The 24233-nt window shown below is 49.1% G+C and overlaps 1 protein-coding gene across 1 annotated transcript in view; it reads left to right on the top strand.

The window, feature by feature from the left end:
* USP9X (ubiquitin specific peptidase 9 X-linked) overlaps positions 1-24233 on the top strand; it is a 159381-nt gene that overhangs the window by 16360 nt on the left and 118788 nt on the right. The window contains exons 7-10 of the mRNA XM_056858694.1: positions 8490-8741; positions 8819-8957; positions 11239-11391; positions 18219-18323. Of these exons, the coding sequence (XP_056714672.1) occupies positions 8490-8741; positions 8819-8957; positions 11239-11391; positions 18219-18323 (649 nt within the window). The remainder of the gene's footprint in view (positions 1-8489; positions 8742-8818; positions 8958-11238; positions 11392-18218; positions 18324-24233) is intronic.

The raw sequence follows: 24233 nt of genomic DNA, 5'->3' as shown, positions 1-24233 counted from the left end.
TAACACGGAAAGGAACAGTGCAAACAGGTGAGTAAAAGTCATAACATATAAACTTAGCTGGTAAAGGAACAATACCCTCAGGGAAGAGGAATAGTAAGAGGAAGCTAACTCATTTATTGAGGTTAGTTTAAGGTCACTTGGAAAAGAACTAATGATAACCTCCTTAGCCTGTCCAGGACGTGTTGGGCGGGGAGATGCCCTTCGTATCTCAGAGCAGAAGGAGCCTTCACGGTACGTATCCAAGGCTCGTTCTCGCTCTGAGAGAGAAGGGCATCTATGATTGGGACATACCAGAGCTGTCCCGAAAGGGTGGGATTAGACGTCCTGCAATACACTCTGAAGGACCCGTCTGCCAAAGGCGGCGTCCGACGAAGCGTATAGATTTAGCTTGTAGTGTCTGACGAACGTGGATATGGAAGTCCACGTTGCAGCCCTACAAATTTCTTCGATTGGGGCCCTACGGTCGAATGCGGTAGAGGTGGCCGCACTCCTCACTGAATGGGCAGTAATTCTGGAAGGGACTGGCAGATTACTGTGAGAGTAGGCAAGAGAGATACATTTAGTGATGGTTCTACTAACCTCTGCCCGGGACATGGGTTTTCCCTGATTAGGCTGGGTGAGGTTGATGAAGAGTGACTCTGAATTCCTAATGGGACCAGTACATCTAATGTAAATCCGCAGGGCTCGCCTCAAATCTAGGGAATGCCATTCCTTTTCTTTTTGAGTTTTGGGATTGGGGCAGAAGGAGGGTAGCACTAACTCCTGCTCCCTATGAAACTTGGAGCTAATCTTTGGACAAAAGGAAGGGTCCGGCCTTAAGACTACTTTATCGGCGTGAAAAGTACAGAGCCCCGGTCTTATGGACAGGGCACTAAGTTCTGAAACCCTACGGGCTGATGTAACTGCTGTCAAAAATAGGGTTTTCATTCGCAGCCAACTGAGGTCTACTCGTCGGAGAGGCTCAAAAGGTGGTTTGGTTAAGGCAGTTAGGACGTATGCAAGCTCCATGTCGGAAACCTATGGATTACCGGCGGGGATACCAGGGAGACTCCCTTCAGGAAGGCCTTTCTTGGGATATATAATCTCCCACCATGGCCTTAGCATGGACCCGGCCAAGGTCCTATCCGTCCTCGATTGGACTCCTCCCTCCAACCGCAAGCAAGTACAACAGTTTCTGGGCTTTGCTAATTTCTACCACGGATTTATCCTAACTTCGCCCAAATAGCGCTGCCCATCACCGACCTTCTGAAAACCAAGGGTAAAGAAAGCTCTGCTACATTACCCTCCGCTAAGATACTGTGGACTGATCAATGCCAGACCGCCTTTGTAGCCCTCAAACGCCTTTTCACATCAGAACCTGTGCTACGGCACCCAGACCCAAATCGAATGTTCATTGTACAAGTCGATGCCTCCGACGTAGCTATGGGAGGGGCCCTACTCCAAAGAGGACCAGATGGTCTCCTTCACCCCTGCGCTTGCTTCTCAAAGAAATTTGCGCACTCCCAATTGAACTGGCCTATTTGGGAGAAAGAAGCCTCAGCTGTTCACCATGCACTTACTCTATGGTGACAATTCCTGGAAGGGTCTAAAGTCCCCTTCGAAGTTTGGACCGATCACAAGAATCTAGCCGCCCTCACAGGAATCCATAAGTTATCCGCAAAACAACAGCGTTGGGCGGAATTCTTTGCTCAGTTTCGTTTTGTCCTGAAGCATGTCCCAGGAAAACAAAACGTCCTCGCAGATGCTCTCTCCCAGTTGCCTCAATACCCGGCGAAACTCGATCGGCCAACAAACTCTTTATTTACGCCCGCGCAAAGAGAAGCCCTGCCCGTACTGGCTGTACAAACCCGATCCCAGACGCTGCCCCAGCGAAAGCACACAGTAACCGGCGTGCAAACTCCTCCAGTCCTACCGACTGCCCAGCTGCCCCCGCAATGAAAACCCACGATGACCGGCGCTCCAGCTCCTCCAACCCAACCGGCCACCCAACCGCCTGCAGTCTGCGCACCACCGCACGTAAGCGCTTCCCCCTCGTCAACCCCCATAACTGCTCCTACTGCCGCTGTAAACAAGGGGGGGGGTCCCCGTCTCCGAATCTTTCTTAAATTCCCTTCGGGAACAATGCCTTATGGAACGCTCTAATCAAATCCTGCCTCCTGGTGTAATCGAACAAGGAGGCTCTTGGTACAAAGACTCGAAATTGTATGTGCCCAAAGCGCTCCGAAAAGACGTCTTACACTTGGCTCATGGAGTAAAGACAGCTGGACACTTTGGGTTCCTAAAGACCCTTCACCTGTTGCGCAGACAATTTTGGTGGGGGGGAATGCGTTCTGACATTGACTCTTTTATTCGCAGCTGTCCTATTTGCGCCACAGTCAAACGATCTCAAGGCAAGCCCCCAGGACTACTGCAACCACTTGAAATACCCAGCAAACCCTGGGAAGTGATTGCTATGGATTTTATGACGGATCTCCCTCTCAGCGGGGGAAAACCTGTATTATGGGTTATCACTGACTTATTTTCTAAGCAAATACATTTGGTTCCATGTGTGGGGATCCCCTCCGCTTAGAAGTTGGCCCGCCTCTTCGTGTCACATGTCTTTAGACTACATTCGTTTCCGCGCAAGATAATCTGCGACCGCGGAAGTAGTTTCGTTGCTAAGTTTTGGAAAGCTTTTCTCAAATTGGTGGGGGTGGAGCAGGGGTTGTCTAGTGCATACCATCCCCAAACGGATGGCCAAACCGAACGTGTTAATGCTGTACTTGAATGTTATTTGCGCTGTTATGTCAACTACCACCAAGATGACTGGGTAGAACTGTTGCCTTTTGCGGAATATGCTTACAATAATGCTGTACATCAGTCCACAGGTTTCAGCCCGTTCTATGCGGTGTATGGACAGGACTTCGGTCCTGTCACCCCAATAGAAGGTTTGGAGGGGGAGGGGGATGCCGACATTGCCTCTTGGGCACACACCCTCCGTACCACATGGCCCTGGCTGGTTAGCAACCTTGACCGAGCCAAGCGCAAATACAAGGCGCAGGCTGACAAGCATCGTTCCCCCGGTGGGTAACCTGGTATACCTTTCCACCAAGAACCTGCGTCCAACCCGTCCGTGCCATAAGCTCAATGCTAAGTACATTGGCCCATTTCCCATCATTCGCATCATAAATCCTGTCACGGTGGAACTGTCTCTCCCCAAAACCCTGAGACGTGTGCACCCCGTTTTCCATATCAGCCTTCTAAAGCCCCATTTTGCTTCCCCGCAATGGCACCCGGAGCCGCCTCCTGAACAGCCCATAATGGTGGGGGGGGGAAAGAACATTTCGAAGTCTCCAAAATCCTGGATTCCCGCATACACCATGGGGCCTTGCAATACCTGATCCGCTGGAAGCACTTCCCCCCTGCCTATGACGAATGGGTTTGCGCACGGGATGTCTCCGCCCCCAAACTCGTCAACGCCTTTCACAATACCTACCCAGACAGACCAGCCCCCTTGCCGGATGGGAGGGGGCCTTAAGGGGAGCAGGATGTCAGGCTGTTATCTCGGTTTAGATGTTTCCTTTCGTTCCTTTGCTGAACCGTCCAGACTTCAAGGACGGCTCCACATACCAAACCCTGGGAACGCCACTCCTGGGAAATAGTGCTCTGTTTATGCTTTGTAATCTCCCGCCGTTTCTATGCCTTATATTTCCAACTAACGAGCAAGACAACTCATAGCCGTCATCTTATCCTCAATGCACTGTATTGCCTATTTGACCAGTAAAAGCCATCTGCTTGCAATCTGATTGTCTCTGTGGTGATTTCTGGTTCTATGGGTCAAGAGCTCACAGGTGCTTGGTGATCGGAAACCCTGAGACCTTGGGAACTATGGTGGCAATCGCCGCTAGTTGTCTGCGAAGTGTGGACACTTTCAATCCCTGTTTGCGACCATCCTGCAAGAACTGAAGAATATGAGTTATACGTGGTTTCAGGGGGTTGATCTTTTTACGACGACACCATCTTGCAAAGGCTTTCCACGACGTGTTGTATATCCTGATAGTGGAAGGTTTGCGGGACGCCAAAATGGTTTCGGTAATTTCTGCGGAGTAGCCTAGGGCTAGGAACTGGTCCCTTTCAATACCCAGGCGGTCAGATGGTACCATCCTGGGTTGGGATGGAGGATTGGACCTGGAAGGAGAAGGTCTTCTCTGTTCGGTAACTTCCAAGGTTCCTGGGTGGACAATTCCATCAGGACTGGAAACCATGGACGACGAGGCCAGTAAGGAGCTATTAGAATCACTGATGCCTGAAGATCCCGTATGCGGCGTAACACTCGTGGAATCAGAGGGAACGGAGGGAAGGCATACAGGAGTCCCTCGGGCCAAGGGGCTATCAGAGAGTCTGTCTGTTCTGCCCCGCACTGTTTGTATCGTGTGAAGAATCTTGTTAGTTTTTGATTTCCTTGGGCTGCGAACAGGTCCACTGTTGGTTGCCCGAACCGTTGGGAGATCTGCTGGAATACCTCTTGATGGAGTGACCATTCGGCTTCGTTCAGGGTTTCTCTGCTTAACCAATCTGCCTGCACATTCAGGGTCCCCTGAATGTGTTCTGCTGAGATGAATGACAGGTTGGCTTCGGCCCAGAGCATCAGTGATCTGGCCTCCCTGCTGAGTGCCATGGAGCGAGAACCCCCCTGTTTGTTGATGTGGGCCTTTGTGGCCACATTGTCCGTTCTGACCAGGAGGTTCGCGCCCCTGATCTGTGGTTTGAAGAATGTCAACGCCTTTAGAACCGCTCTGGTCTCGAGGACATTGATGTGTAGTCTTTTCTCTCGAGCGTTCCATACTCCCTGTGCCGGTCTGCCCATGAGTGTGGCTCCCCAACCTGAGAGAGAGGCGTCGGTGAAGATCTCCGTTGGTGTAGGTCTGATGAATAGAAGACCCTTGGACAGGGACGCGGGAACCGACCACCAAACCAGGCTGGATTTCACTTGATCCGGGATGGTCAAGTTCCTGTCTCTTTTCCGCGCAATGTCCTGTTGGTACATGTTGAGAAAGTTCTGGAGTGGTCGGGCGTGTAACCTCGCCCATTGAACTGAAGGAATGCAGGATATCATTAGGCCCTGAAACTTGGCCAATGACATGAGACGAGAAGACTTGGCGATGATCGTCTTTTTGGCAAGTGTGCAGATTTGTGCAACCTTGTCCTCCGGCAATATGAGTAGGTTGCTGGTCGTGTCGATATACACCCCTAGATGGCGAATGCGCAGGGAGGGGGAGAGATGGCTTTTGGCGATGTTTGTCAGGAAACCGTGGTCTGTCAGTATTTTTAGGACAACGGACGTGTGGTCCAGGCTCTGTTGTTTCGAGGCGGCACATATGAGGAGATCGTCCAGATATGGATAGATTCTTATCCCCCTTTGGCGCGCCAAGACCACCAAGGTCAACATCACCTTGGAGAACACCCGTGGGGCGGAGGTCAACCCGAAGGGGAGGGCTCTGAATTGATAGTGGTGATGGTGAAACTGAAAGCTTAGGAACCTGCGGTGGGAAGGATGGATCAAAATGTGCAGGTATGCTTCTTTGAGATCCAGTGATGTAAGGAAGTCTCCCGGTCTGAGGGCCTCTGAGATGGATTTCAGGGTCTCCATCCGGAACTTCTTTCGATGGACAAACTTGTTCAAAAAATTTAAGTCGAGGATGGCACGCCAGCTGCCATCTCTTTTTGGAACAGTAAAGAATATTGAATAGACGCCAGATTTCTGTTCCGATAGAGGGACCTCCTCTATGGCGTGAATGTCCAGTAAGTGTTGAATAGCCGCCAGCGTTCTCAGCTTCTTTTCCTTGTTCAGAGGGCGAGGAGACGGGATCATCCGGTTTGGAGGGTTCCTGAAGAACTCTATTAGATAACCCGATGACACTATCCGCATTACCCAGGGGTCCGGGTGGGAGGAGGACCATTGGTCCTGGAAAAGGTTGAGCCTGCCCCCCACAGGCTGTGGAAGTGAGTCATTGTTTAGGTTGACGTGGGTTCTTCTCTCCTCTATCCGATTGGGGATTGGAGAAGCGAGAGTTCCTGGAATATCGGCCACCTTTGCGAAAGGAACCTCGCTGGGGATTCCATTGACTTCTAGTGTCTTGCCTGTAGCGTGAAAGAGGGTGGAAGGGCCGAAAGGAAGGCTGGTTTGGGTATTTGTTGTCCCTACGTAGGACCTTGGGGAGGGCCTTCTTTTTATCCTTGGTTTCAACAAGGATTGATTCTAGAGATTCTCCAAAGAGCTTGTCACCTTGATATGGGTAGCCCATTAATACGATTTTGGAACGGTGCTCAACTTGCCAAGGGCGTATCCACATGGCTCTTCTGGCTGCTACTGTAGTTGCCATTGCTCTGGCTGAGAACACCATGGTGTCGAGAGAGGCGTCGGCCAGGAAGGAGACAGCTTTTAGAATCCTTGAGACTCCCTCCAAGGCATTCCTGTCATCTTCGGGAATTAGCTGACTTAACTTCCTGGCCCATACTATTGCTGCCCTAGATACGAGGGCCGAGGTAATGGACGCACTAGCGGCCAGGGCTGAAGCCTCATGAGAGCGCTTGCAGGCCAGGTCAACCTTGCGATCAACTGGATCTCTGATCATGACTTGACCTTCCTCAGTGGCTAAGTCTGAAGAATGCAAGGCTGAAACAGGGGATTCTACTGTGGGCACGCGTAGGAGATCTGCTGAGGCAGTAGCCAGGTTATAAAACTTCTTGTTGTTCTGTGGAACCCTTTTCCCTTTTAGGGGCTTCACCCATTCTGCCTTTATCGGTCCAGTGAAGTAATCTGGGACTGGGATATGAGTAGAAGGGGAGTCATTTATGTGAAAAAATTCCTTTGACCCTTTTAGTTTCTCAGAAGGGCAACCTTTAGGGTCCTCAGAGAGATCTAATGCTGCTAGGGTTTTTGTTAGAAGAGAGGGGAAATCATCTGCATTAAAAATTCTATTTTGCTTATTTTCAACAACTATCTCTTCCCCGCTGGAGGAGAATTCGCCCTCCTCTCTCTCTTCCCCCTCCTCGTCCGAGGAAAAGGGAGAAACATTGGGCCCCTGTTGGTCAGACAAGGGAACCGGCTGGGCTCTTGATCCGGTCCCTGTGGTAGGCGTGTGAAGCTTGCCTGCTTTGGAGCCAAGTTTGGCGCTTTTATTGTGCCTGAGGAGAGAGGCCTCCTTGGAGGTAGATGCAAGCGGGGGGGTGGGGGGGGCTAAACTGACCATGCGCAACCCCTCTGCAAAGGAATCCCTGATCAGTGCTGCGAACTCAGCACGTAAAATTTCCAGTCCCCCCGCCCCTGCGAATACCGAAGACGAGGGTACATTACCAGTGGCTGCTCTGGCGGCAGGCTCTGGGCAAATGGGGTCGGCGCCATCTTGTGGAGTCGGAGCGACCACAGTCGCTGTGTGCTCTGCGCCTCGGCCCTGAGTCGAAACGGCAATAGCCATTGAATGCTCTGGGGTAGTAGCTGGGATCGGAGCGGACTGAACCGCTGTGTGTCCCTGAGCGCCGTCTGGTCAGGTCGGCTCTGCACTCATTTTACGGAGCTTTGAGGCTTTTTGTACCCGGGCGGCCGTGAGGAGGCGTTTCGCCGCTTTCCCTCGCGCCGAGCTGGCTTTCTTTTTCTTAAGCGCGGCTTTTTTAGTTTTAGCCTGGGCGCTTGCCAGCTGGCTCAAGAGGGCTGGTTCCCTTCTGTAGCTGGTCTCAGAAGGGAAGGGTCCAGGTCGCCCTGCATAATGAATTGGTCTAGGCGACCGTCCGCCATTTTGTTTTGGCGGGAACCTTGTTCCTACCCCCTCACCCCCAAGAGAGAAAAACTCTAAAAGGGGTAAAACACACAGGGGCTGACACACAGAGGTAAGGGTAGGGGAGGGGGTAAGAGTAGAGAGTACAATAGGAAACCTTTCCAAAGCTGAGCAGAGAGCTGCAAAAATACACGCTCTCCCGATAGCGAGGCAGGAAAGAACTGTAGAAAAGGGGGCGATCCCAGGAAACAGGAAGTGGGAGTGAAAATCTTTTTAGGTCCTGCCTTCCGAAGTGAGCGAAGCCGAAACACCCAATCATAGATGCCCTTCTCTCTCAGAGCGAGAAGTGTGCCTATTCTATTAGGTGCTGTGGAATACAGGCAGGCTAATGCTGCTGCAGTCGTCTTGTTTGTGGGCTTCCTAAAGGCAGGCTCTTGCCACACCATGCATAATTTTATAGACCTCTGTTATGTCTCCCCTTACTCACCTTTTTTCTGCACCCTTGTTTAACTTTTCATGGTTCTCCATATAATTTTACTTGTCATTATGTGCTTCATGCCCAAAAGTCAGCTGGACACACAATCAAATGAGTACTCATTAATTTGGTTTTCAAATGAAGTCTGCTTCTCAGTGGTAACTTGTTTTCTTACATTTCCACAAAAGAATGTACTTAAGATTTACTGAAATACTGCTCAGGCTAATTTTTTTCTTTACACTACCTTTTATCTTCTCCAGACCATTTGGACAGTGCTATGAATTTCTGACACTGCATACAGTGAAGAAATACTTTCTTCCGATTATAGAAATGGTTCCACAGTTTTTAGAAAACTTAACTGATGATGAACTGAAAAAAGAAGCCAAGAATGAAGCCAAAAATGATGCTTTGTCAATGATAATCAAATCTCTGAAGAATTTAGCTTCAAGAGTTCCAGGACAAGAGGAAACTGTAAAAAACTTAGAAATATTTAGATTGAAAATGATACTTAGGTAAGGCTCCTTTTCTATTGGAGTGACAGTTTTTGGTGTCCTTTTTTACCATTCTTACACATTTTGATTTTCAACAGGTTGTTGCAAATTTCATCGTTCAATGGAAAAATGAATGCACTAAATGAAGTTAACAAGGTAATATCTAGCGTGTCATATTACACTCATCGGCATGGCAATCCTGAAGAGGAGGAGTGGCTTACAGCAGAAAGAATGGCAGTAAGTTAACTTGTGCAGCGTTTTTAAGAGCCGGTTGTTGAAAAATAATGCATCTTTCTTCTCAGGACATATTTTCAGTAAGTAGTAAAATTGGCCATGACAGCTCAGTGGATCTAAGATTTTGTTTTTCATATGTCCCAGCTGAAGCTGATATTTGGTCTTAGTGGGTCATTGGCTTAATTTCGCTTTTAATGCTGAAGAATGCAAGGAGCAGTGGTGAAGGCAAAGGCTGGGGTAGTGAGGTAGAACAGGAACAGTGAAATGTATTATGCTACCAGTCACTGCATGAGAAAATTGCCAGTTTGTGTATTGTTTTCCTTGTAGTTACTGAATTTCTGAGGTTGGGTCTCATCTACTTACTTGTTCTTAGAAATCCTGTAACTGAGTCCTATGCCCAAGCAGTCTACCATTATACAATGGGTGTTAATTTGAGGCTTATCACATTACCATGGAGAAAGGGTACTGTAGTCGTGACCAAGATTATGGAGCTCTGTTCCTCAGAGGTTTTCTCTGCTTGTCTCCAGCATCATGCAAAGACATTTCTTTTTCAGAAGGTTTTTGGGGGGCTCTGACTTAATTTTGAGCTATATCAGCTATGATAGAGTTTACTGAATTTTTCTCCCAGCTATTCTTTAAATGTGCATTGTTGCTAGTAATATTTATTTGTTTCTATTGAGTTTTAAATTAGTATAACGGGTTTTAAATTTTAAGCACTTTTGGATCTGTTAGATTAGAAGTTGGGATGCAGATGACGTTTAATATAATAGACCAGTGATGGCGAACCTTTTAGAGACCGAGTGCCCAAACTGCAACCCAAAACCCACTTATTTATCGTCGAGTGCCAATGCGGCAATTTAACCTGAATACTGAGGTTTTAGTTTAGAAAAAACAACTGCTGCACAATTCAGGAAATTCACAACTACCTTCCCCCCCACACACCCAGTGATCCCCCTACTCCACGCCCAGAAGATGGCCAAGGGGCCCTCCCTCTCATCATCTGCTTACGGTCCTCATAAAAAGGCGCCCAGGGGCTGGCCATCTTGGCCGCACTCTTGGGCACTTTCCCCAGCTCCGCAACGTCCGTTCTGGGAAAGGCCGGGCGGGACAATGGTGGGGGCCCCTCGGCAGGGGCTGAGCCACCACCCCCCGGGCTGCAGCTGCCAGCTGCAACGGAGCCCAGGCTGGGCCAGGAGCCTCTGGGAGGAGGAGGAAGAAGGCAGCGCTGCAAGGGCAAAGCGGTGCGCGGCTGCTTGGGCGCAAGTCCCGCCGGCCGCCACCGCAGCACGCCCCCCCCCACCGCACAGGCCGCTCCCGCTCCCCGGTGCCGCTTCGCAGGCCGCTCGGCTGGGTTGCGCGCTGGACAGAACCGGGTCGGCGTCGTCGGCTCCTCTTGGCCGAGCGGGGGAGGCGCCGCAGGTGGCAGCCTTCGGGGGCCTTTTGCAGCGGGCGGGCGGGCCCGGCCTCCCTTGCAGGGAGCCGTGTCTCTGCAGCCCCTGGACTGCTACGGGTCGACGAGGCCGGGGCTCCGTCCGGGGCAGAAGTCGGGGGGGGGCAGGCCGCGTACCCCAGGGGTCCCTGGGTGCGACCTCTCCCGGCTCGCCCGCTCTGCACACACTCGGAGGGGCCCCATGCCACCCCTGCCGGGCAGGCTCACCGCGCGGGCGGTGGTGCCACCTCCTTCTCCCCTCGCTTGGCTCCCGGCCAGACTGCGATGGCTGCTCCGGCCGTGACTGCTCCCCGCCCCCGTTCTGAAGCGCCTCCCAGTTTGACTTCGGGCGTGCGGAGCCAATCCGGAGTCGCTGCGGACCACCCGTGGTGCGGGACCAGGAAAAGCCGAGCCTCAACCCCTCGCCTCCAGCCCTGGAAGGGAAGGGAAAGGAAGGCTGCTTCCCGGGGGCTGAGCGGTGGCGGCCGGGTGTGTGCCGGCAGAGAGGGCTACATGTGCCGGAGTCGGCACGCGTGCCATAGGTTCGCCAACACGGTAATAGACAGTGAGTGTACTACTAGTTCCTGGTGCTAGCTGTAATTTCTTCTGTATACAGGCAGCATATCTGCACTGTGGTCTAAGATGTGTACACCCTGAACTTGCTGGTTTGAGATAATTTTGTGTCAGAACAAACTGTGGTAGCGAGTGTCAAGGCCCTGTACTCCACATTTTTACAAAGATGTATTACTTTTCACATTCAGTGTTTTGTAATGCTACTTGTTAGAAATTTAAAAAAAAATAGGAATGCCCTTTTATTTTAGCTTTATCTAATACTTCTTACTCTCTTAAATTTAGGAGTGGATACAGCAAAACAATATCTTATCTATTGTCCTGAGGGATAGTCTGCATCAACCCCAGTATGTAGAAAAGTTAGAGAAAATTCTTCGTTTTGTCATCAAAGAAAAGGCCCTCACTTTGCAAGACCTTGACAATATTTGGGCTGCACAGGTAGGGAATTAATTCTCATCTTGAGTGGAAGTGATTTTTTCACATTAATTTAAATGCTTCATTTTGCGGTGTATGCGTGTTAAACTAAAACTTGAATAGCTCATTCTCCAACTGAGCTCAGAGGACATCTTCAGCAGCGGGTTTTATCATCCAATGCTCAGGGAGGCAGGAGTTAAAAATTCTTCACTTCTCCTTCTCTGGGCTAGGAGCGCCCCCTGCTTTCCAGTTTTTCCTCCTGCCTTACAGGGAGAAGCAGATTTAGGAGCCAGCTCTTTAGCTAGCTTATTCTTATTGCTATTTTTTCCTACTTCCATTCCTAATCTAATTATTCCTTTGTGTCTGTTACTTACCTACCTACGTTTTTACCTTCCATCCCTCCTCCCCGGCTCCAACCTTAATATTTGGCCCCTCCACACACCCCCTCCGCTCTGGTGCTGAGGAGAATGGCGGCGGATAAAGGAAAGAACCCCGAGGAGCTTATGTCCGGTGACGAAGAGTCTCCGGACTCCTTTCACCGCGCCACTCGACAGCCTCAAAGGCCCGCGGGGAAAGCGGGCGGCCACCAAAATCGGGCACAGAGGCGGCAGCATCCGCTAAAAAGAGAGCCACCGAGGAGGGCGCGGAAAGTGGCGCCAAGAAGGCATGGGAAGAAAAGATGGCCGCCGCAACTCCCCGTTCGGCCCAAGGGGGCGACGAGGGTGAGTCGGGCCCCAGCGCACTAGGAGATGGCCAAGATCACATTGCAGGAATCGATTCAGTGACCGGGTCTGATAACTCTTTAACCTCTCCGTTCCCCTGTTCTGTGGGAGGGGCGGGTAATCGGGCCATGATCAACCTTATGAGGCAAGCCCTCAGGGAAGAGTTTGCCCACGCTGAGGATGTCTCTCTCAGGGAGATTGTCAGCTCCAGAGCTTCTTCTCCTGTGACCTCCATGTCAGCTCGTTCTAGGCATGAGAGAGGGAAGTCCAACAGAGACGCTAGCCATGCCGGGTCGTCCAAGGTGGCTAAGAAAGCTCCCCCCACCATAGGAGAGCCAGTCCTTCCCCACCATCTTCGGACGGTAGCGAAGGGGAGGAGGGCGAATTCTCTTCAGGAGAGGACGAGGGGGGGGGGGAAGAAGCCATTCCCCAAGAGCAGCAGTCTCGCCTCTTCTCTGGAGAGGACTACCAGATCCTTCTATCCAAGGTCATGGCTACTCTAGATTTACATGAAGACAAACAGAATGAGGCGGCTAAAAGCAAGGCCACATTCAGGGGCACTAAGGAATTCTTTGCCAGGCTAAGACCCCAGTCATGCTCTGTCCCTTTCCCAGAGTACTTCGAGGACCTAGTAAGGGCCGAGTGGGAAAAACCTTTGTCAGGCAGACAGTTCCCTGCTGCAATAAAGAGATTTTATTCCCTAGAACCAATGGGAGCAAAACTGCTACAAATACCTCTTGTAGAAGCCCCAGTGGCAGATTTACATTCTGCAGGCCTCGTCTCCGAGGACAGCGCAGGCAATATCAGAGACCAACTGGATAGAAAGGCAGACTACGCCGCCAAGAAGGCACACGTGGCTTCCGCTACCTTTATCCAAGCCACTACTTTGGCCCTAGTGGCAAGGGCATGCATTATGTGGTCTCGAAAACTAATCGATTTGGTTCCACAGGATAACAGAAGGGTGCTGGACGGCCTAAACCGCTTAGTCAAGGCTGTGACGTTCCTGACAGACGCCACACTAGATTCGGTTACCTTGTCAGCCAGAACCCTGGCAGCAACCTCAGTGACCCGTCGGGCCCTATGGCTTAGACCCTGGTCGGTGGACAACGGGTCAAAGTCAATCCTTCTGGGATATCCCTTTGAAGGGAATTGTCTCTTTGGATCTAAACTTGAGGACATCCTCATAGAGACGAAGGACAAAAAGAAGGCGCTACACAAGTACCTGAAGAAGGAAGGCAGATCCTCGTATTCGTCCTTTCGGCCCTTTCGGCCCTCCCACACCCTGGCCTGGCCCAGATTGGAAAACAGAAGAGGAAGTTGGTCCTCCGGAAGAGGCTTCTTTCGCAGGAACTCCAGGTACGGGAAATCATCCCAATTCAGCCAACCTCAAGAGAAGTCCAGCAGGTTCAACGACAAACCCGCTAAGCAATGATTATGTCCAACTGCTGGAAGGCGGAAGACTCCAATACTTTGCCTGAATCTGGGAAGCTACCCGAACGGACGCCTGGGTAGCAAAGATTATTCGCGACGGCTACAAATTGGAGTTCTGCAAGATTCCCTCGGATCGCTTCAACATCTCTCGCCCCTACAAACTAGAGAAACACACCCAAACGCGGGAGGCAATAGAACACCTAATGGACATAAAAGCCATCGAATATGTCCCCTCACCAGAGCAGTGAGTATATTCTTATTTCTTCACAGTGCTCAAGACCTCAAGCACGTGAACAGATCCATCCGCCTCAAACATTTCAGGATGGAGACCCTGCGCTCGATTATTGACGGCCTGCGCCCACGTGCGTTCCTTACATCTGTGGACTTGACGGAAGCCTACATGCACATTCTGATCCATCCCCAGGACCGAAAGTACCTACGGTTCTCCTACAACAGGCTTCACTACCAGTTTGGAGCTCTTCCGCTCGGTCTGTCCTCGGCCCCAAGAGTGTTCACGAAGGTCTTGGTGACTGGTGGCTCATCTGATAGAGGAAGGAATCCATGTCTTCCCCTATCTGGACGACCTCCTAGTGATGGCCCTGTCCAGTCAGCTGTCCAGACAACACACCAACACAGTACTGTCCACCCTAGAACAACACGGCTTTCTAGTGAACAGGAACAAAAGCAATCTCACATCTACGCAGTCGATAAGACACCTGGGAGTGATCATAGACACAGCTCGAGGCATGATCTTCCTCCCAAAGGACAAAATTGTCAACATGGTGTCTCTCCCAAAGAAAGTGATTTCGTCCAGATCCACTGGGTTGTCGACACTAGTCAAACTTCAGGGTCTGATGGTGTCTTGCATCGGGTCCGTTCCATGGGCCCGTTTCCACATGCAAGGTCTGCAGTGGTTTCTGAAGCCATATCAGGCGCGGATAATTTTGAAGAAGAATCCGCTACTTCGTATTCCACCCTCACTAATGTTCAACCTGAGATGGTGGACCAAGACTCTCAACTTGGCCAAGGGTCAGACCTATCTTCGAACGGAGTCTGTTCAACTGTTCACGGATGCCAGTCTGGAGGGCTGGGGAGCCACTCTCCTACAGCACATGGCTCAAGGCCAGTGGACAGAGAAGGAGAGGCACCTCCATATCAACAAGCTAGAGCTGAGGGTGATCCACAACGCCCTGCTGTGTTTCCACCCCCTCCTGGAGAATCAACATGTCCTCATTCGGATAGACAATGTGGCGGCCAAGGCTCACCTAAACAAGGAAGGGGGGTCTCATTCTTCCTCCCTTCACGCGGAAGCCGAGAACATCCTATCCTGGGCCGAGCTCCATCTCGCCTCCCTCCGAGCAGAGCACATCAAAAGGGTACTAAACACTCAGGCAGACTGGCTAAGCCACCAAAAGATAGACGAGGGAGAGTGGTCCATAAAAAGACAAATCTTTCTTTAGATAGCGCGGAAGTTCGGGAACCCAAGGGTGGACCTGTTCGCTGCTCCAAACAATCACCAAACACCAAGGTACTTCGCAAGGTTCGAACACCTAGGAGCCGAAGGGATAGATGCGCTGGAGTCAGCATGGCCTCCGTGACTATTTGCATTCCCTCCACTTCCAATCATCCCGAGGGTACTTCAAAAGCTAGACAAGAAAGGGGCACATCATCTTCATTGCCCCACATTGGCCCCGAAGGCCATGGTTCCCGACACTGAAGGAACTATCACAACAGGACCCCTGGCCGCTCCCTCCCTGGATCTGCTACACCAGGGCCCTCTGCTACATCAGGACCCAACCTGGCTACAACTGACCGCCTGGGTCTTGAAAGGCGACGGTTACTAGCGTTAGGGTACTCGCCGGAAGTCGTCTCCACCATGCAAGCGGCAAGAAAAGAGTCTACTAACTGGATTTATAACTTCTCTTGGAGGGCATTTGCGTGGTGGTGCGGGCGCAAACGTCTGGACCCAATGTCCATCACTATTGGGAAGATATTGGAATTCCTCCAGGATGGAGTGGTCAAGTCACTGAAGGCGGTCCACTCTTAGAAGGCAGGTGTCAGCCATAGCCACAGTAATTCCACATCTGGAGGGCTTCGCCATCGGCAAACATCCTCATGTGGTTGCCTTCCTAAAAGGGGTGTCAGCCATGTCCCCACCTATATGGCACAGGTTCCCCACCTGGCGCCTCAACGTGGTTCTTCAGGCATTAACAAAGCACCCATTCGAACCCTTAAGAGAAGTTTCTCTATCCTTCCTTAGGATGAAAGTTCTGTTTCTTGTTGCGGTTACCTCCGCCAGGAGGGTCTCCGAACTGGGTTCTCTTTCTTCCAGGCAGGGAGTGTGCATTTTCCACGCAGACAAGGTCGTTTCCGAGTTTTGTTCCCAAAGTGAACACTAAGTTCCACCGTCAACAAGAGATTAACCTCCCATCTTTCTGTCCACGTCCTTCCCATCCTAAGGAAAAAGATTGGCACACCTTGGACTTGAGACGGGCATTGCGCATTTACTTACGTCGGACCACGGACATTAGGCGTTCTGATGCCTTATTCATCTCCGTATCTCCTCCCAACAGGGTTGGGTGCGGCCATCAGCCGTTGCATCCGGCAATGTATTCAGCTTAGCTACCAACATAGCAGCATCCCTGTGCCAGCTGGGATTACCGCCCACTCAGTACGCAGTACCGCTATTTCGGCAGTGTTTGACAAGCAAGCCTCGGTTGAGGAAATTTGTAAAGCTGCGACCTGGTCGAGCCTATCCACCTTTTCGCGTCACTACAAGATTGATTCCTTCTCGTCTTCAGATACTGCCTTCGGCAGAAGGGTCCTTCAACACGTAGTGACAGACATTTGACCCACCCGTTGATGTACAGCTTTTGAAGATCCTGCTGCTGAAGATGTCCTCCGAGCTCAGTTGGAGAATGGAACCTTGGCTTACCTGTGAGGGTTCCTTCTCTACTGAGGGAGGAGGACATCTTGCCCACCCAGGGCGAAGAAGAGCCGTCACATGTTGAAGAAAGGGATCCAACAGAGCTGAAGCAAAGCTTGATGCAAGTCAACGGGAACTGATCTATGATCCATTTCCCTGTGTTATATGTGTTCATAGTTCTGTGTTATTAACCGGTTCTGGTTTTCTGTTCTCAGTATTTCTCCATTTTAATAGTTCATAGGTTCTAAGTTTATCCTGCTTGAGAAGTTATCAAATTGGAAAGCAGGGGGAGCTCCTAGCCCAGAGAATGAGAAGTGAAGAATTTTTAACTCCTGCCTCCCTGAGCATACGATGATAAAACCCGCTGCTGAAGATGTCCTCCTCCCTCAGTAGAGAAGGAACCCTCACAGGTAAGCCAAGGTTCCATTTTCCCTGAATCTTGCATACGTTGTTACAGTTGTTTTGTAGATGGCAGTATTTTGGTTAGTTGACATGTGCAGTGCTTCCTCCCAAAGGAGGAGTGTGGGTCCCCTTCTTGTGTAATTGGATTTAAGGAGTTAAATATAGAAGTACAACTAGGTCAATGGTGGTAGATTGCACTGACAGCTCTGAGGTGTAGTTGTAAGTTTCTCTAATATCACATTCATTCAAGTTATATATAAGGGATGGATTCAGCAGTAATTTCCATTACCAGGAGTAGATTGTATTAAACAAACGGAACTGCTCCTGCTGTAGCCCAATATGATCCCTAAAATTTATTTATTTATTTGTTTAGATTTGTAGCCCTGTTCCTGGGAGGACAGGTATCCTCGCAGAATAGTATGGGTCTTCAGTGGAAGGGGAGGAGTTGGTGAAAATAATTTCCACTTCCAGTGGTGGAAATTACCACTGTATCCTACCCTGTCTATTACTATGGAAGCTAAGGGTGACTAGAGCAAGAGTTTGTGTGTGGATTTTCATACTCTGCTGTACCTTGTCATTCCAGGGGTCCTTGACCCTCAAGAGCGAGTGGCTTTTCTTGGGGGTTCATGAGACCTTAGCAATAAAGTTATTATTCTGTGGGTCTGCTTTGGCACTTCAGATCAAGCCATAAAAAACAGAAATTCTAACAAAATTAAAGTAACAAAATATTAATTTAAAGTCCTTGTTATAGGTCTTGGATTTATGTTCTGAAATATGTAAAAACAGTCCAGAATGGGAATGATTTTAGATTAACTGACTTTGTTAGAGCAGATTTAGTTAACCAGCACTGGAGCCCAATGTTTTATTAGTGTTTCCCTCATCAAATCCATATTGTCTATTCATACCGGCTAAGGCTCTGTGGAGTCCCAGCCAAAGGTATTTCATGTCACCTACTATTCAATCCTTTTAACTAGAGATGCCTGGAATTGAATCTGAGACTTTCAGCATGGCAAGCAGATTCTCTGCCAGTCAGCCACAGTTCCTCCCACATCCCCTCCTGGAAGACAGGATGATGCAGAATCTGAAACTGATCATCCAGCCATATTATAATGCTATCTTCTTTATAAATAGCTAGGAATAAATTTTACAAATAAAAAATTGAGATTCCACTGGGTAAGTGGTTTAAAAACCTGAGGTATGTAACTCTTCCAGCCTTTTGCTGGAAAATAAGACTAGCATGATACCAAAGAGTTGTTAGTAGATTATTCCACGGTGTAAGTGTATGTCAGTTCCTCTTAATTAAGATAAGCTTTAGGAAATTTCAATAATAGAAATGTAAAATAAAATTATGTTACTCTTTTGTTACTAAGGCAGGAAAACATGAAGCCATTGTGAAGAATGTACATGATCTTCTTGCAAAACTGGCCTGGGATTTCTCTCCAGAACAGCTTGACCATCTCTTTGATTGTTTTAAGGTAATAGTACATATCTGAGCCCTGTAGATAGAACAGGGGTATTGATTCAGATAAATGGTACTGTCTTTTTTTTTGCCATCAAGTCATAGCTGACTTATGGTGACCCCCTAGGGTTTTCAAAGCCAGAGGTGGTTTTAAGGTTCAGAGGTAGTTTGCCATTGCCTGCCTCCATGTCACGACCCTGGCATTCCTTGGAGGTCTCCTGTCCAAATACTTGCCAGGGTTGACCCTGCTTAGCTTCTGAAATCTGATGAGATCAGGCTAGCCTGGGTTATCCAGGTCATTTTATGGAGCTTTCCAACTTTTTGCAGTTGTACTCAACCCCTGTGGCAACTTCCTGTTATGGAGCCCACTACCCTTTAACAGAATTCTAAAAGTGTCCACAGGTTCAACCCTCAGAGTAATCTTTTTTAAATAAAAAATAAATGTAGATTAGCTAGAGGGGACTTCTTTTTCAGACAACTTCATCCAATTGTAATTTTAATCAAGTTGATATGTTCATTTGTTTCCTCTGCAGTGTGTTTAAATGCAATTAATTCAAAGGAACTGAATTATGAGTAACTGAGGTTAGCATGTTTCATGTTTGGGCAAAGAAGAGTTGCAGAGTAACCTTTTGAGCCAAATGTGCTTCAAAAATTGTGACAGTTCCTTAGAATTAGTATTAGATTTGGGTGTTACTTACTGTTAAATTGATACTTCACAAAGTAAATTGTTTATGCTCCTCTCCTGAACCTATTAATTTTGAATGGGAAAACTGAGAAACCTTTCTGACTTTGTGTTATTCTTCTTGCTGTGAAATGCCATCACTGAACATCTAATGTTCTTACTAATCATTTGAATGCATTGTATGTGTAAGTCTTTGAAAGTGGTCTAAAAATAACTTTGTTTGATTTTAAGCAAACCCATCTGCGTGGCCAAAAAAGATAGACTGTACTGCGTGCCTTGCTTTTTTGTTTTAAAAAGAAGTGCCAGTACTCGTATATAAGGTTATTCTGATTTCCACCAATTCCCACCTCCCTTTGCAGATCCCCACTAGGCTGTTTCTAGAACAACATTTCAGAGGTCTTCAGTAGACTGCAGTAGAAGGGGATCACTGCTGCCCCCTTTTAAGAAAAGAGTACTTAATTATTCTTAATGTTGTGGTTGGATACAGCCCATTATCTGGTTATTCTCAGAGACCCTGTAAAATAATTCAGTATTATTAACTCCAGGGTGTATACAACGGTCTGAGACTGTGAAGCTGTGGCTTGCCTAACCTAAGGCTACCTGTGAGTTTAAAGCAGTGGTTGAGAGTGGATCTGGGATGTTCTGATTTTATTTCTACTCACCTTTCCAAATGTGCACTAAACTCTTCTATTGTTGATTTGCTGGCAGACTTGCCAACTGATGGGGGGAAAACGTGACCTAATATGAGGCTGCTCTCCAGAAAGTGGCTGCTCTGCTGAAAGCAGGCAAAGCCTTTTTTACAATGTGGGAATCAGCACTGATGTCTGCAGAGCAAGCTGCTCTTAAAGACATAGGAGTGAAGACTGGTTGAAAAGTTAGCAACCCTATTTGTGAAAGGTATTGTCAGAAGGAGCAACTCACCTGTTGCGTGGCCTGCTGGCAGCCAGCTTATCCCTGCTCCATAAAGGAAGAAGAAAGATGGCAAGCAATTCCCCACCCTACCAGCATGCTGGCTGGTAGTGGATGAACTCCTTCTTCCCACTTGGCTCAGGCACATCCAGCTTCATGTACACTAAGATTCTTGTCTGCTACCTGTGGCAACTCAACTCATAGAATCATAGAGTTGGAAGGAATCACCAGGGTCATCTAGTCCAACCTCCTGCACGATGCAGGAAATTCACTACTACCTCCCCCCACACCCACAGTGACTCCTACTCCATGCCCAGAAGATCGCCAAGATGCCTTCCCTTTCATTATCTGCCTACGGTCATAGAATCAGCATTGCTGACAGATGGCCATCTAAAAGGTAAAGGTAAAGGTCCCCTGTGCAAGCACCGGGTCATTCCTGACCCATGGGGTGACGTCACATCCCGACGTTTCCAAGGCAGACTTTGTTTGCGGGGTGGTTTGCCAGTGCCTTCCCCAGTCATCTTCCCTTTACCCCCAGCAAGCTGGGTACTCATTTCACCGACCTCGGAAGGATGGAAGGCTGAGTCAACCTTGAGCCGGCTACCTGAAACCAACTTCCGTTGGGATCGAACTCAGGTCGTGAGCAGAGCTTTTGACTGCAGTACTGCAGCTTAACACTCTGCGCCACGGGGCTCCTAAGATGGCCATCTAGCCTCTGCTTAAAAACCTCCAGGGAAGCTCACCACCTCCCTAGGAAGCCTTTTCCACTGAGGAACCGCTCAGTGGAACTGCTCACAGCACACCCAGGTCTGTGCACCCACCCTGTGCACAGGATTATATGCTTGCCTTCCCCAGCCTTACCCCTCTTTCTTTCTCTGACTGAAGAATCAGGCCAGGGGAGAGTCCCCCAGATAAGTGCAGGTACTCAGTACCGGTGAGTACCATCTCACACACACACACACACACACACACACACACACACACACACACACACAAAGCCCTGCCTGTGTATGTCATTTAAAACAGTTATACAGTATGTAGTATTACTTGCCTTAATTTGCATTTTAAGAATGAAACAAACGTTTTAAAATCATTTGTGTTAACTTTCCATACAGCAGTCTCCTATTACCTAGTGGATCCAGATAAGTCACTTCACTGATCCAAACCATCTATGTCTGCTATCATTTCTCTGCTACCATTCACACCTTTTCTATAAAATGCACTTCTGAGTATGCAGTATGTATTTTATTTAAGCTAATTGTGACATCCCAGTTTCAGGTCAAATCACGGGTTTCTCAAGAACAAGTCATGTCAGACTAATCTTATCTCCTTTTTTGAGAAAGTTACTACCTTGCTGGATCAGGAGAATGCAGTAGACATAGTTTATCTAGATTTCAGTAAGGCTTTTGATAAGGTTCCACATAGTATTCTCCTTGACAAATTGGAAAAATTTGATTTAGATCCTGTTACTGTTAGGTGGATCTGTAATTGGTTGACAGATCACACCCAAAGAGTTCTTGTTAATGGTTCCTCATCCACTTGGAGAGGAGTGACTAGTGGAGTTTCTCAGGGATCTGTGCTGGGCCCTGTGTTGTTCAACATCTTTATAAATGATTTGGGTGAAGGAATAGAGGGGATGCTTATTAAATTTGCAGATGATACTAAATTGGGAGGGGTAGCAAATACGGTAGAAGACAGAGCCAGGATACAGGATGATCTTGACAGGCTGGAGAATTGGACTAAAACCAATAAAATGCATTTCAACAGAGATAAATGTAAAGTTCTGCATTTAGGTAGGGAAAATCAAATCCATAATTATAGAATGGGGGAGACTTGTCTTAGTAGTAGTGTATGTGAAAAGGATCTTGGGGTCTTAGTAGACCGAACACTGAACATGAGTCAGGAGTGTGATGAGGTAGCTAAAAAGGCAAATAGGATCCTGGGCTGTATCAACAGAAGTATAGTATTCAGATCACGTGAAGTGATGGTATCGCTTTACTCCGCTCTGGTTAGACCTCACTGACATGTCCAGAGGAGGGCAACAAAGATAGTGAGGGGTCTGGAGACCAAGTCCTATGAGGAAAGGTTGAAGGAACTGGGTATGTTTAGCCTGAAGAGGAGAAGACTGAGAGGGGACATGATAACCATCTTCAAGTATTTGAATGGGGTGCCGAGTTGTTTTCTGTTACCACAGAAGGTCAGACCAGAACCAGTGGGATGAAATTAAATCAAAAGAGGTTCCGTCTAGACATTAGGAAGAATTTTCTAACAGAGCGGTTCCTCAGTGGAACAGGCTTCGTTGGGAGGTGGTAAGCGCTCCTTCCCTAGAGGTTTTTAAGCAGAGTCTGGATAGCCATCTGTCAGCAGTGCTGATTCTATGACCTTGGGCAGATCATGAGAGGGAGGGGACCTTGGCCATCTTCTGGGCATGGTCACTGGGGGTGTGGGGTTTTGAATTTCCTGCATTGGGCAGGAGTTTGGACTAGATGACCCTGGTGGTCCCTTCCAACACTATGATTCTATGATTCAGAAATGAGCACCTGTGTTTCTTCATATACACCTCTCAGCTATTTAGATTATCTTGATGCTCTAATTTGCCCTAAAATATTAACTCTAATTGTAGCTTGATATCTCAGCAGCATTTGGCATGGCTGACCATGAGTTACAGACGATCTCAGTTGAAAGCTGGATCGAGGCAGGTCAGGGCTGCTGATATTACTAGATCTGTCAGCAGCCTTTGACATGATTGACTACAATCTCCTAGACCACTGCCTTGCCGACATTGGGATTCGGGGCATAGCCCTTCAGTGGCTTCGCCCCTTTCTCCAGGGTCAGGGACAGAGAGTTGCGCTAGGGGATGAGGTGTTGCAGCGAAACCTTTTCATGTGTGGGGTGCCGCAGGGTGCTAGTCTCTCCACTCTGTTGTTTAACATCTTTATGTGCCCTCTTGCCCAGCTTGTCAGGAGCTTCGTGCTGGAGTGTCATCAGTACGCTGATGACACCCATCTATAACTGTTAGTGGATGTCCGTCCGGACTCCACCCCAGACACACTGGCCAGGTGCTTGGACTGGATGGTTGAAGAAAAGCCGATTGAAATTAAATCCATCAAAGACGGAGGTCCTCTGGCTCGACCGGGACAGCCCGGGGGTGGGGTGCGGGTTCCCAGCTCTTGACAGCATGCAACTAACATCTGCACCTGCTGTCAAGAGTCTGATTGTGATCCTTGATGCCTCCTTATTGATGGAGGCTCAGGTCACAGCTGTAGTCAAGGCGGCCTTTTTCCATCTCTGCCAGGCCAGGCAGCTGGTGCTTTACCTCTTTCTCCCCAACCTAGCCACAGTGATGCATGCGACAGTCATCTCTAGACTGGATTACTGTAACCTGCTCTAAGTAGGGCTGCCCTTGAGACTGAGCCAAAGGCTTCAGCTGGTGCAAAATCCTGCAACAAGGCTCCTTACAGGGTCTTTGCCACGAGATCATATAACACCGGTGCTAAAACAGCTGCACTGGCTCCAGCTGGAGTTCCAGATCAAGTTCAAGGTGCTGGTTTTGACCTTTAAAGCCTTACACAGTCTCTAGGACCATCGTACCTACAGGACCACCTCTCCTGGTATGCCCCCCAAAGAGCGCTCTACATATAGCAATCTGCTGGTGGTCCCCGGCCTGAAGAGTGTGCAGCTGCCCTCAACAAGGGCCAGGGCTTTCTCGGCCCTGGCCCCAGCCTGGTGGAATAGCCTTCCTAGTAACATCAGGGCCCTGTGGGACCATAATGCGTTCTGCAGGGCCTGCAAAATGGAGCTATTCCACCAGGCCTACATCTGAGGGCAGCCGCAAGTCCATCCATCGTGGCTGGCCTCCCCATTCTCGTTCTGGGCTCTCCAGACATCTTGCAACTGTGGGTTTTACCATCACGTGCCCAGGGAGGCAGGACTAAAAGCTTCACTTCCTGTCTTCCTGGGCGGGATCTCCACCCATATCCAGTTTTTTCGTCCTGCCTTGTATAGGGAAGCAGCTTTGCCGATAGGCTCCGCCATAGGAGTACCCTTTCACCCGGGATTTTCCTCTGTCTTCTGATTCTTTACCCTCTGTTTCCTTGGCTCTTCACTTCCTAATTCCTCCTCCCAAAAAAAAAAACAAGGAGAGAGAGAGACCTAGCCTCCCTCCGGCTTCTTTTACCTTCCCCCCCTCCTCCCACTTCCCCCTCTTCGCTCCGGAGAGCAAGATGATGGGCAAACGGGGCAACTCGGAAGAGGAGCTCCTCTCCGAGGGGGAGAACGACTGAGCCCTCGTCGCCTTGACAGGGCGGAGTCGCAAGAGAAATTCCAACGGTTGCC

This window comes from Euleptes europaea, chromosome 12 (genome assembly GCF_029931775.1).
Source record: "Euleptes europaea isolate rEulEur1 chromosome 12, rEulEur1.hap1, whole genome shotgun sequence".
Taxonomy (NCBI): domain Eukaryota; kingdom Metazoa; phylum Chordata; class Lepidosauria; order Squamata; family Sphaerodactylidae; genus Euleptes; species Euleptes europaea.
Note: the sequence above shows the minus strand (reverse complement) of the source record. Positions and strands in the feature narration are given on the sequence as shown.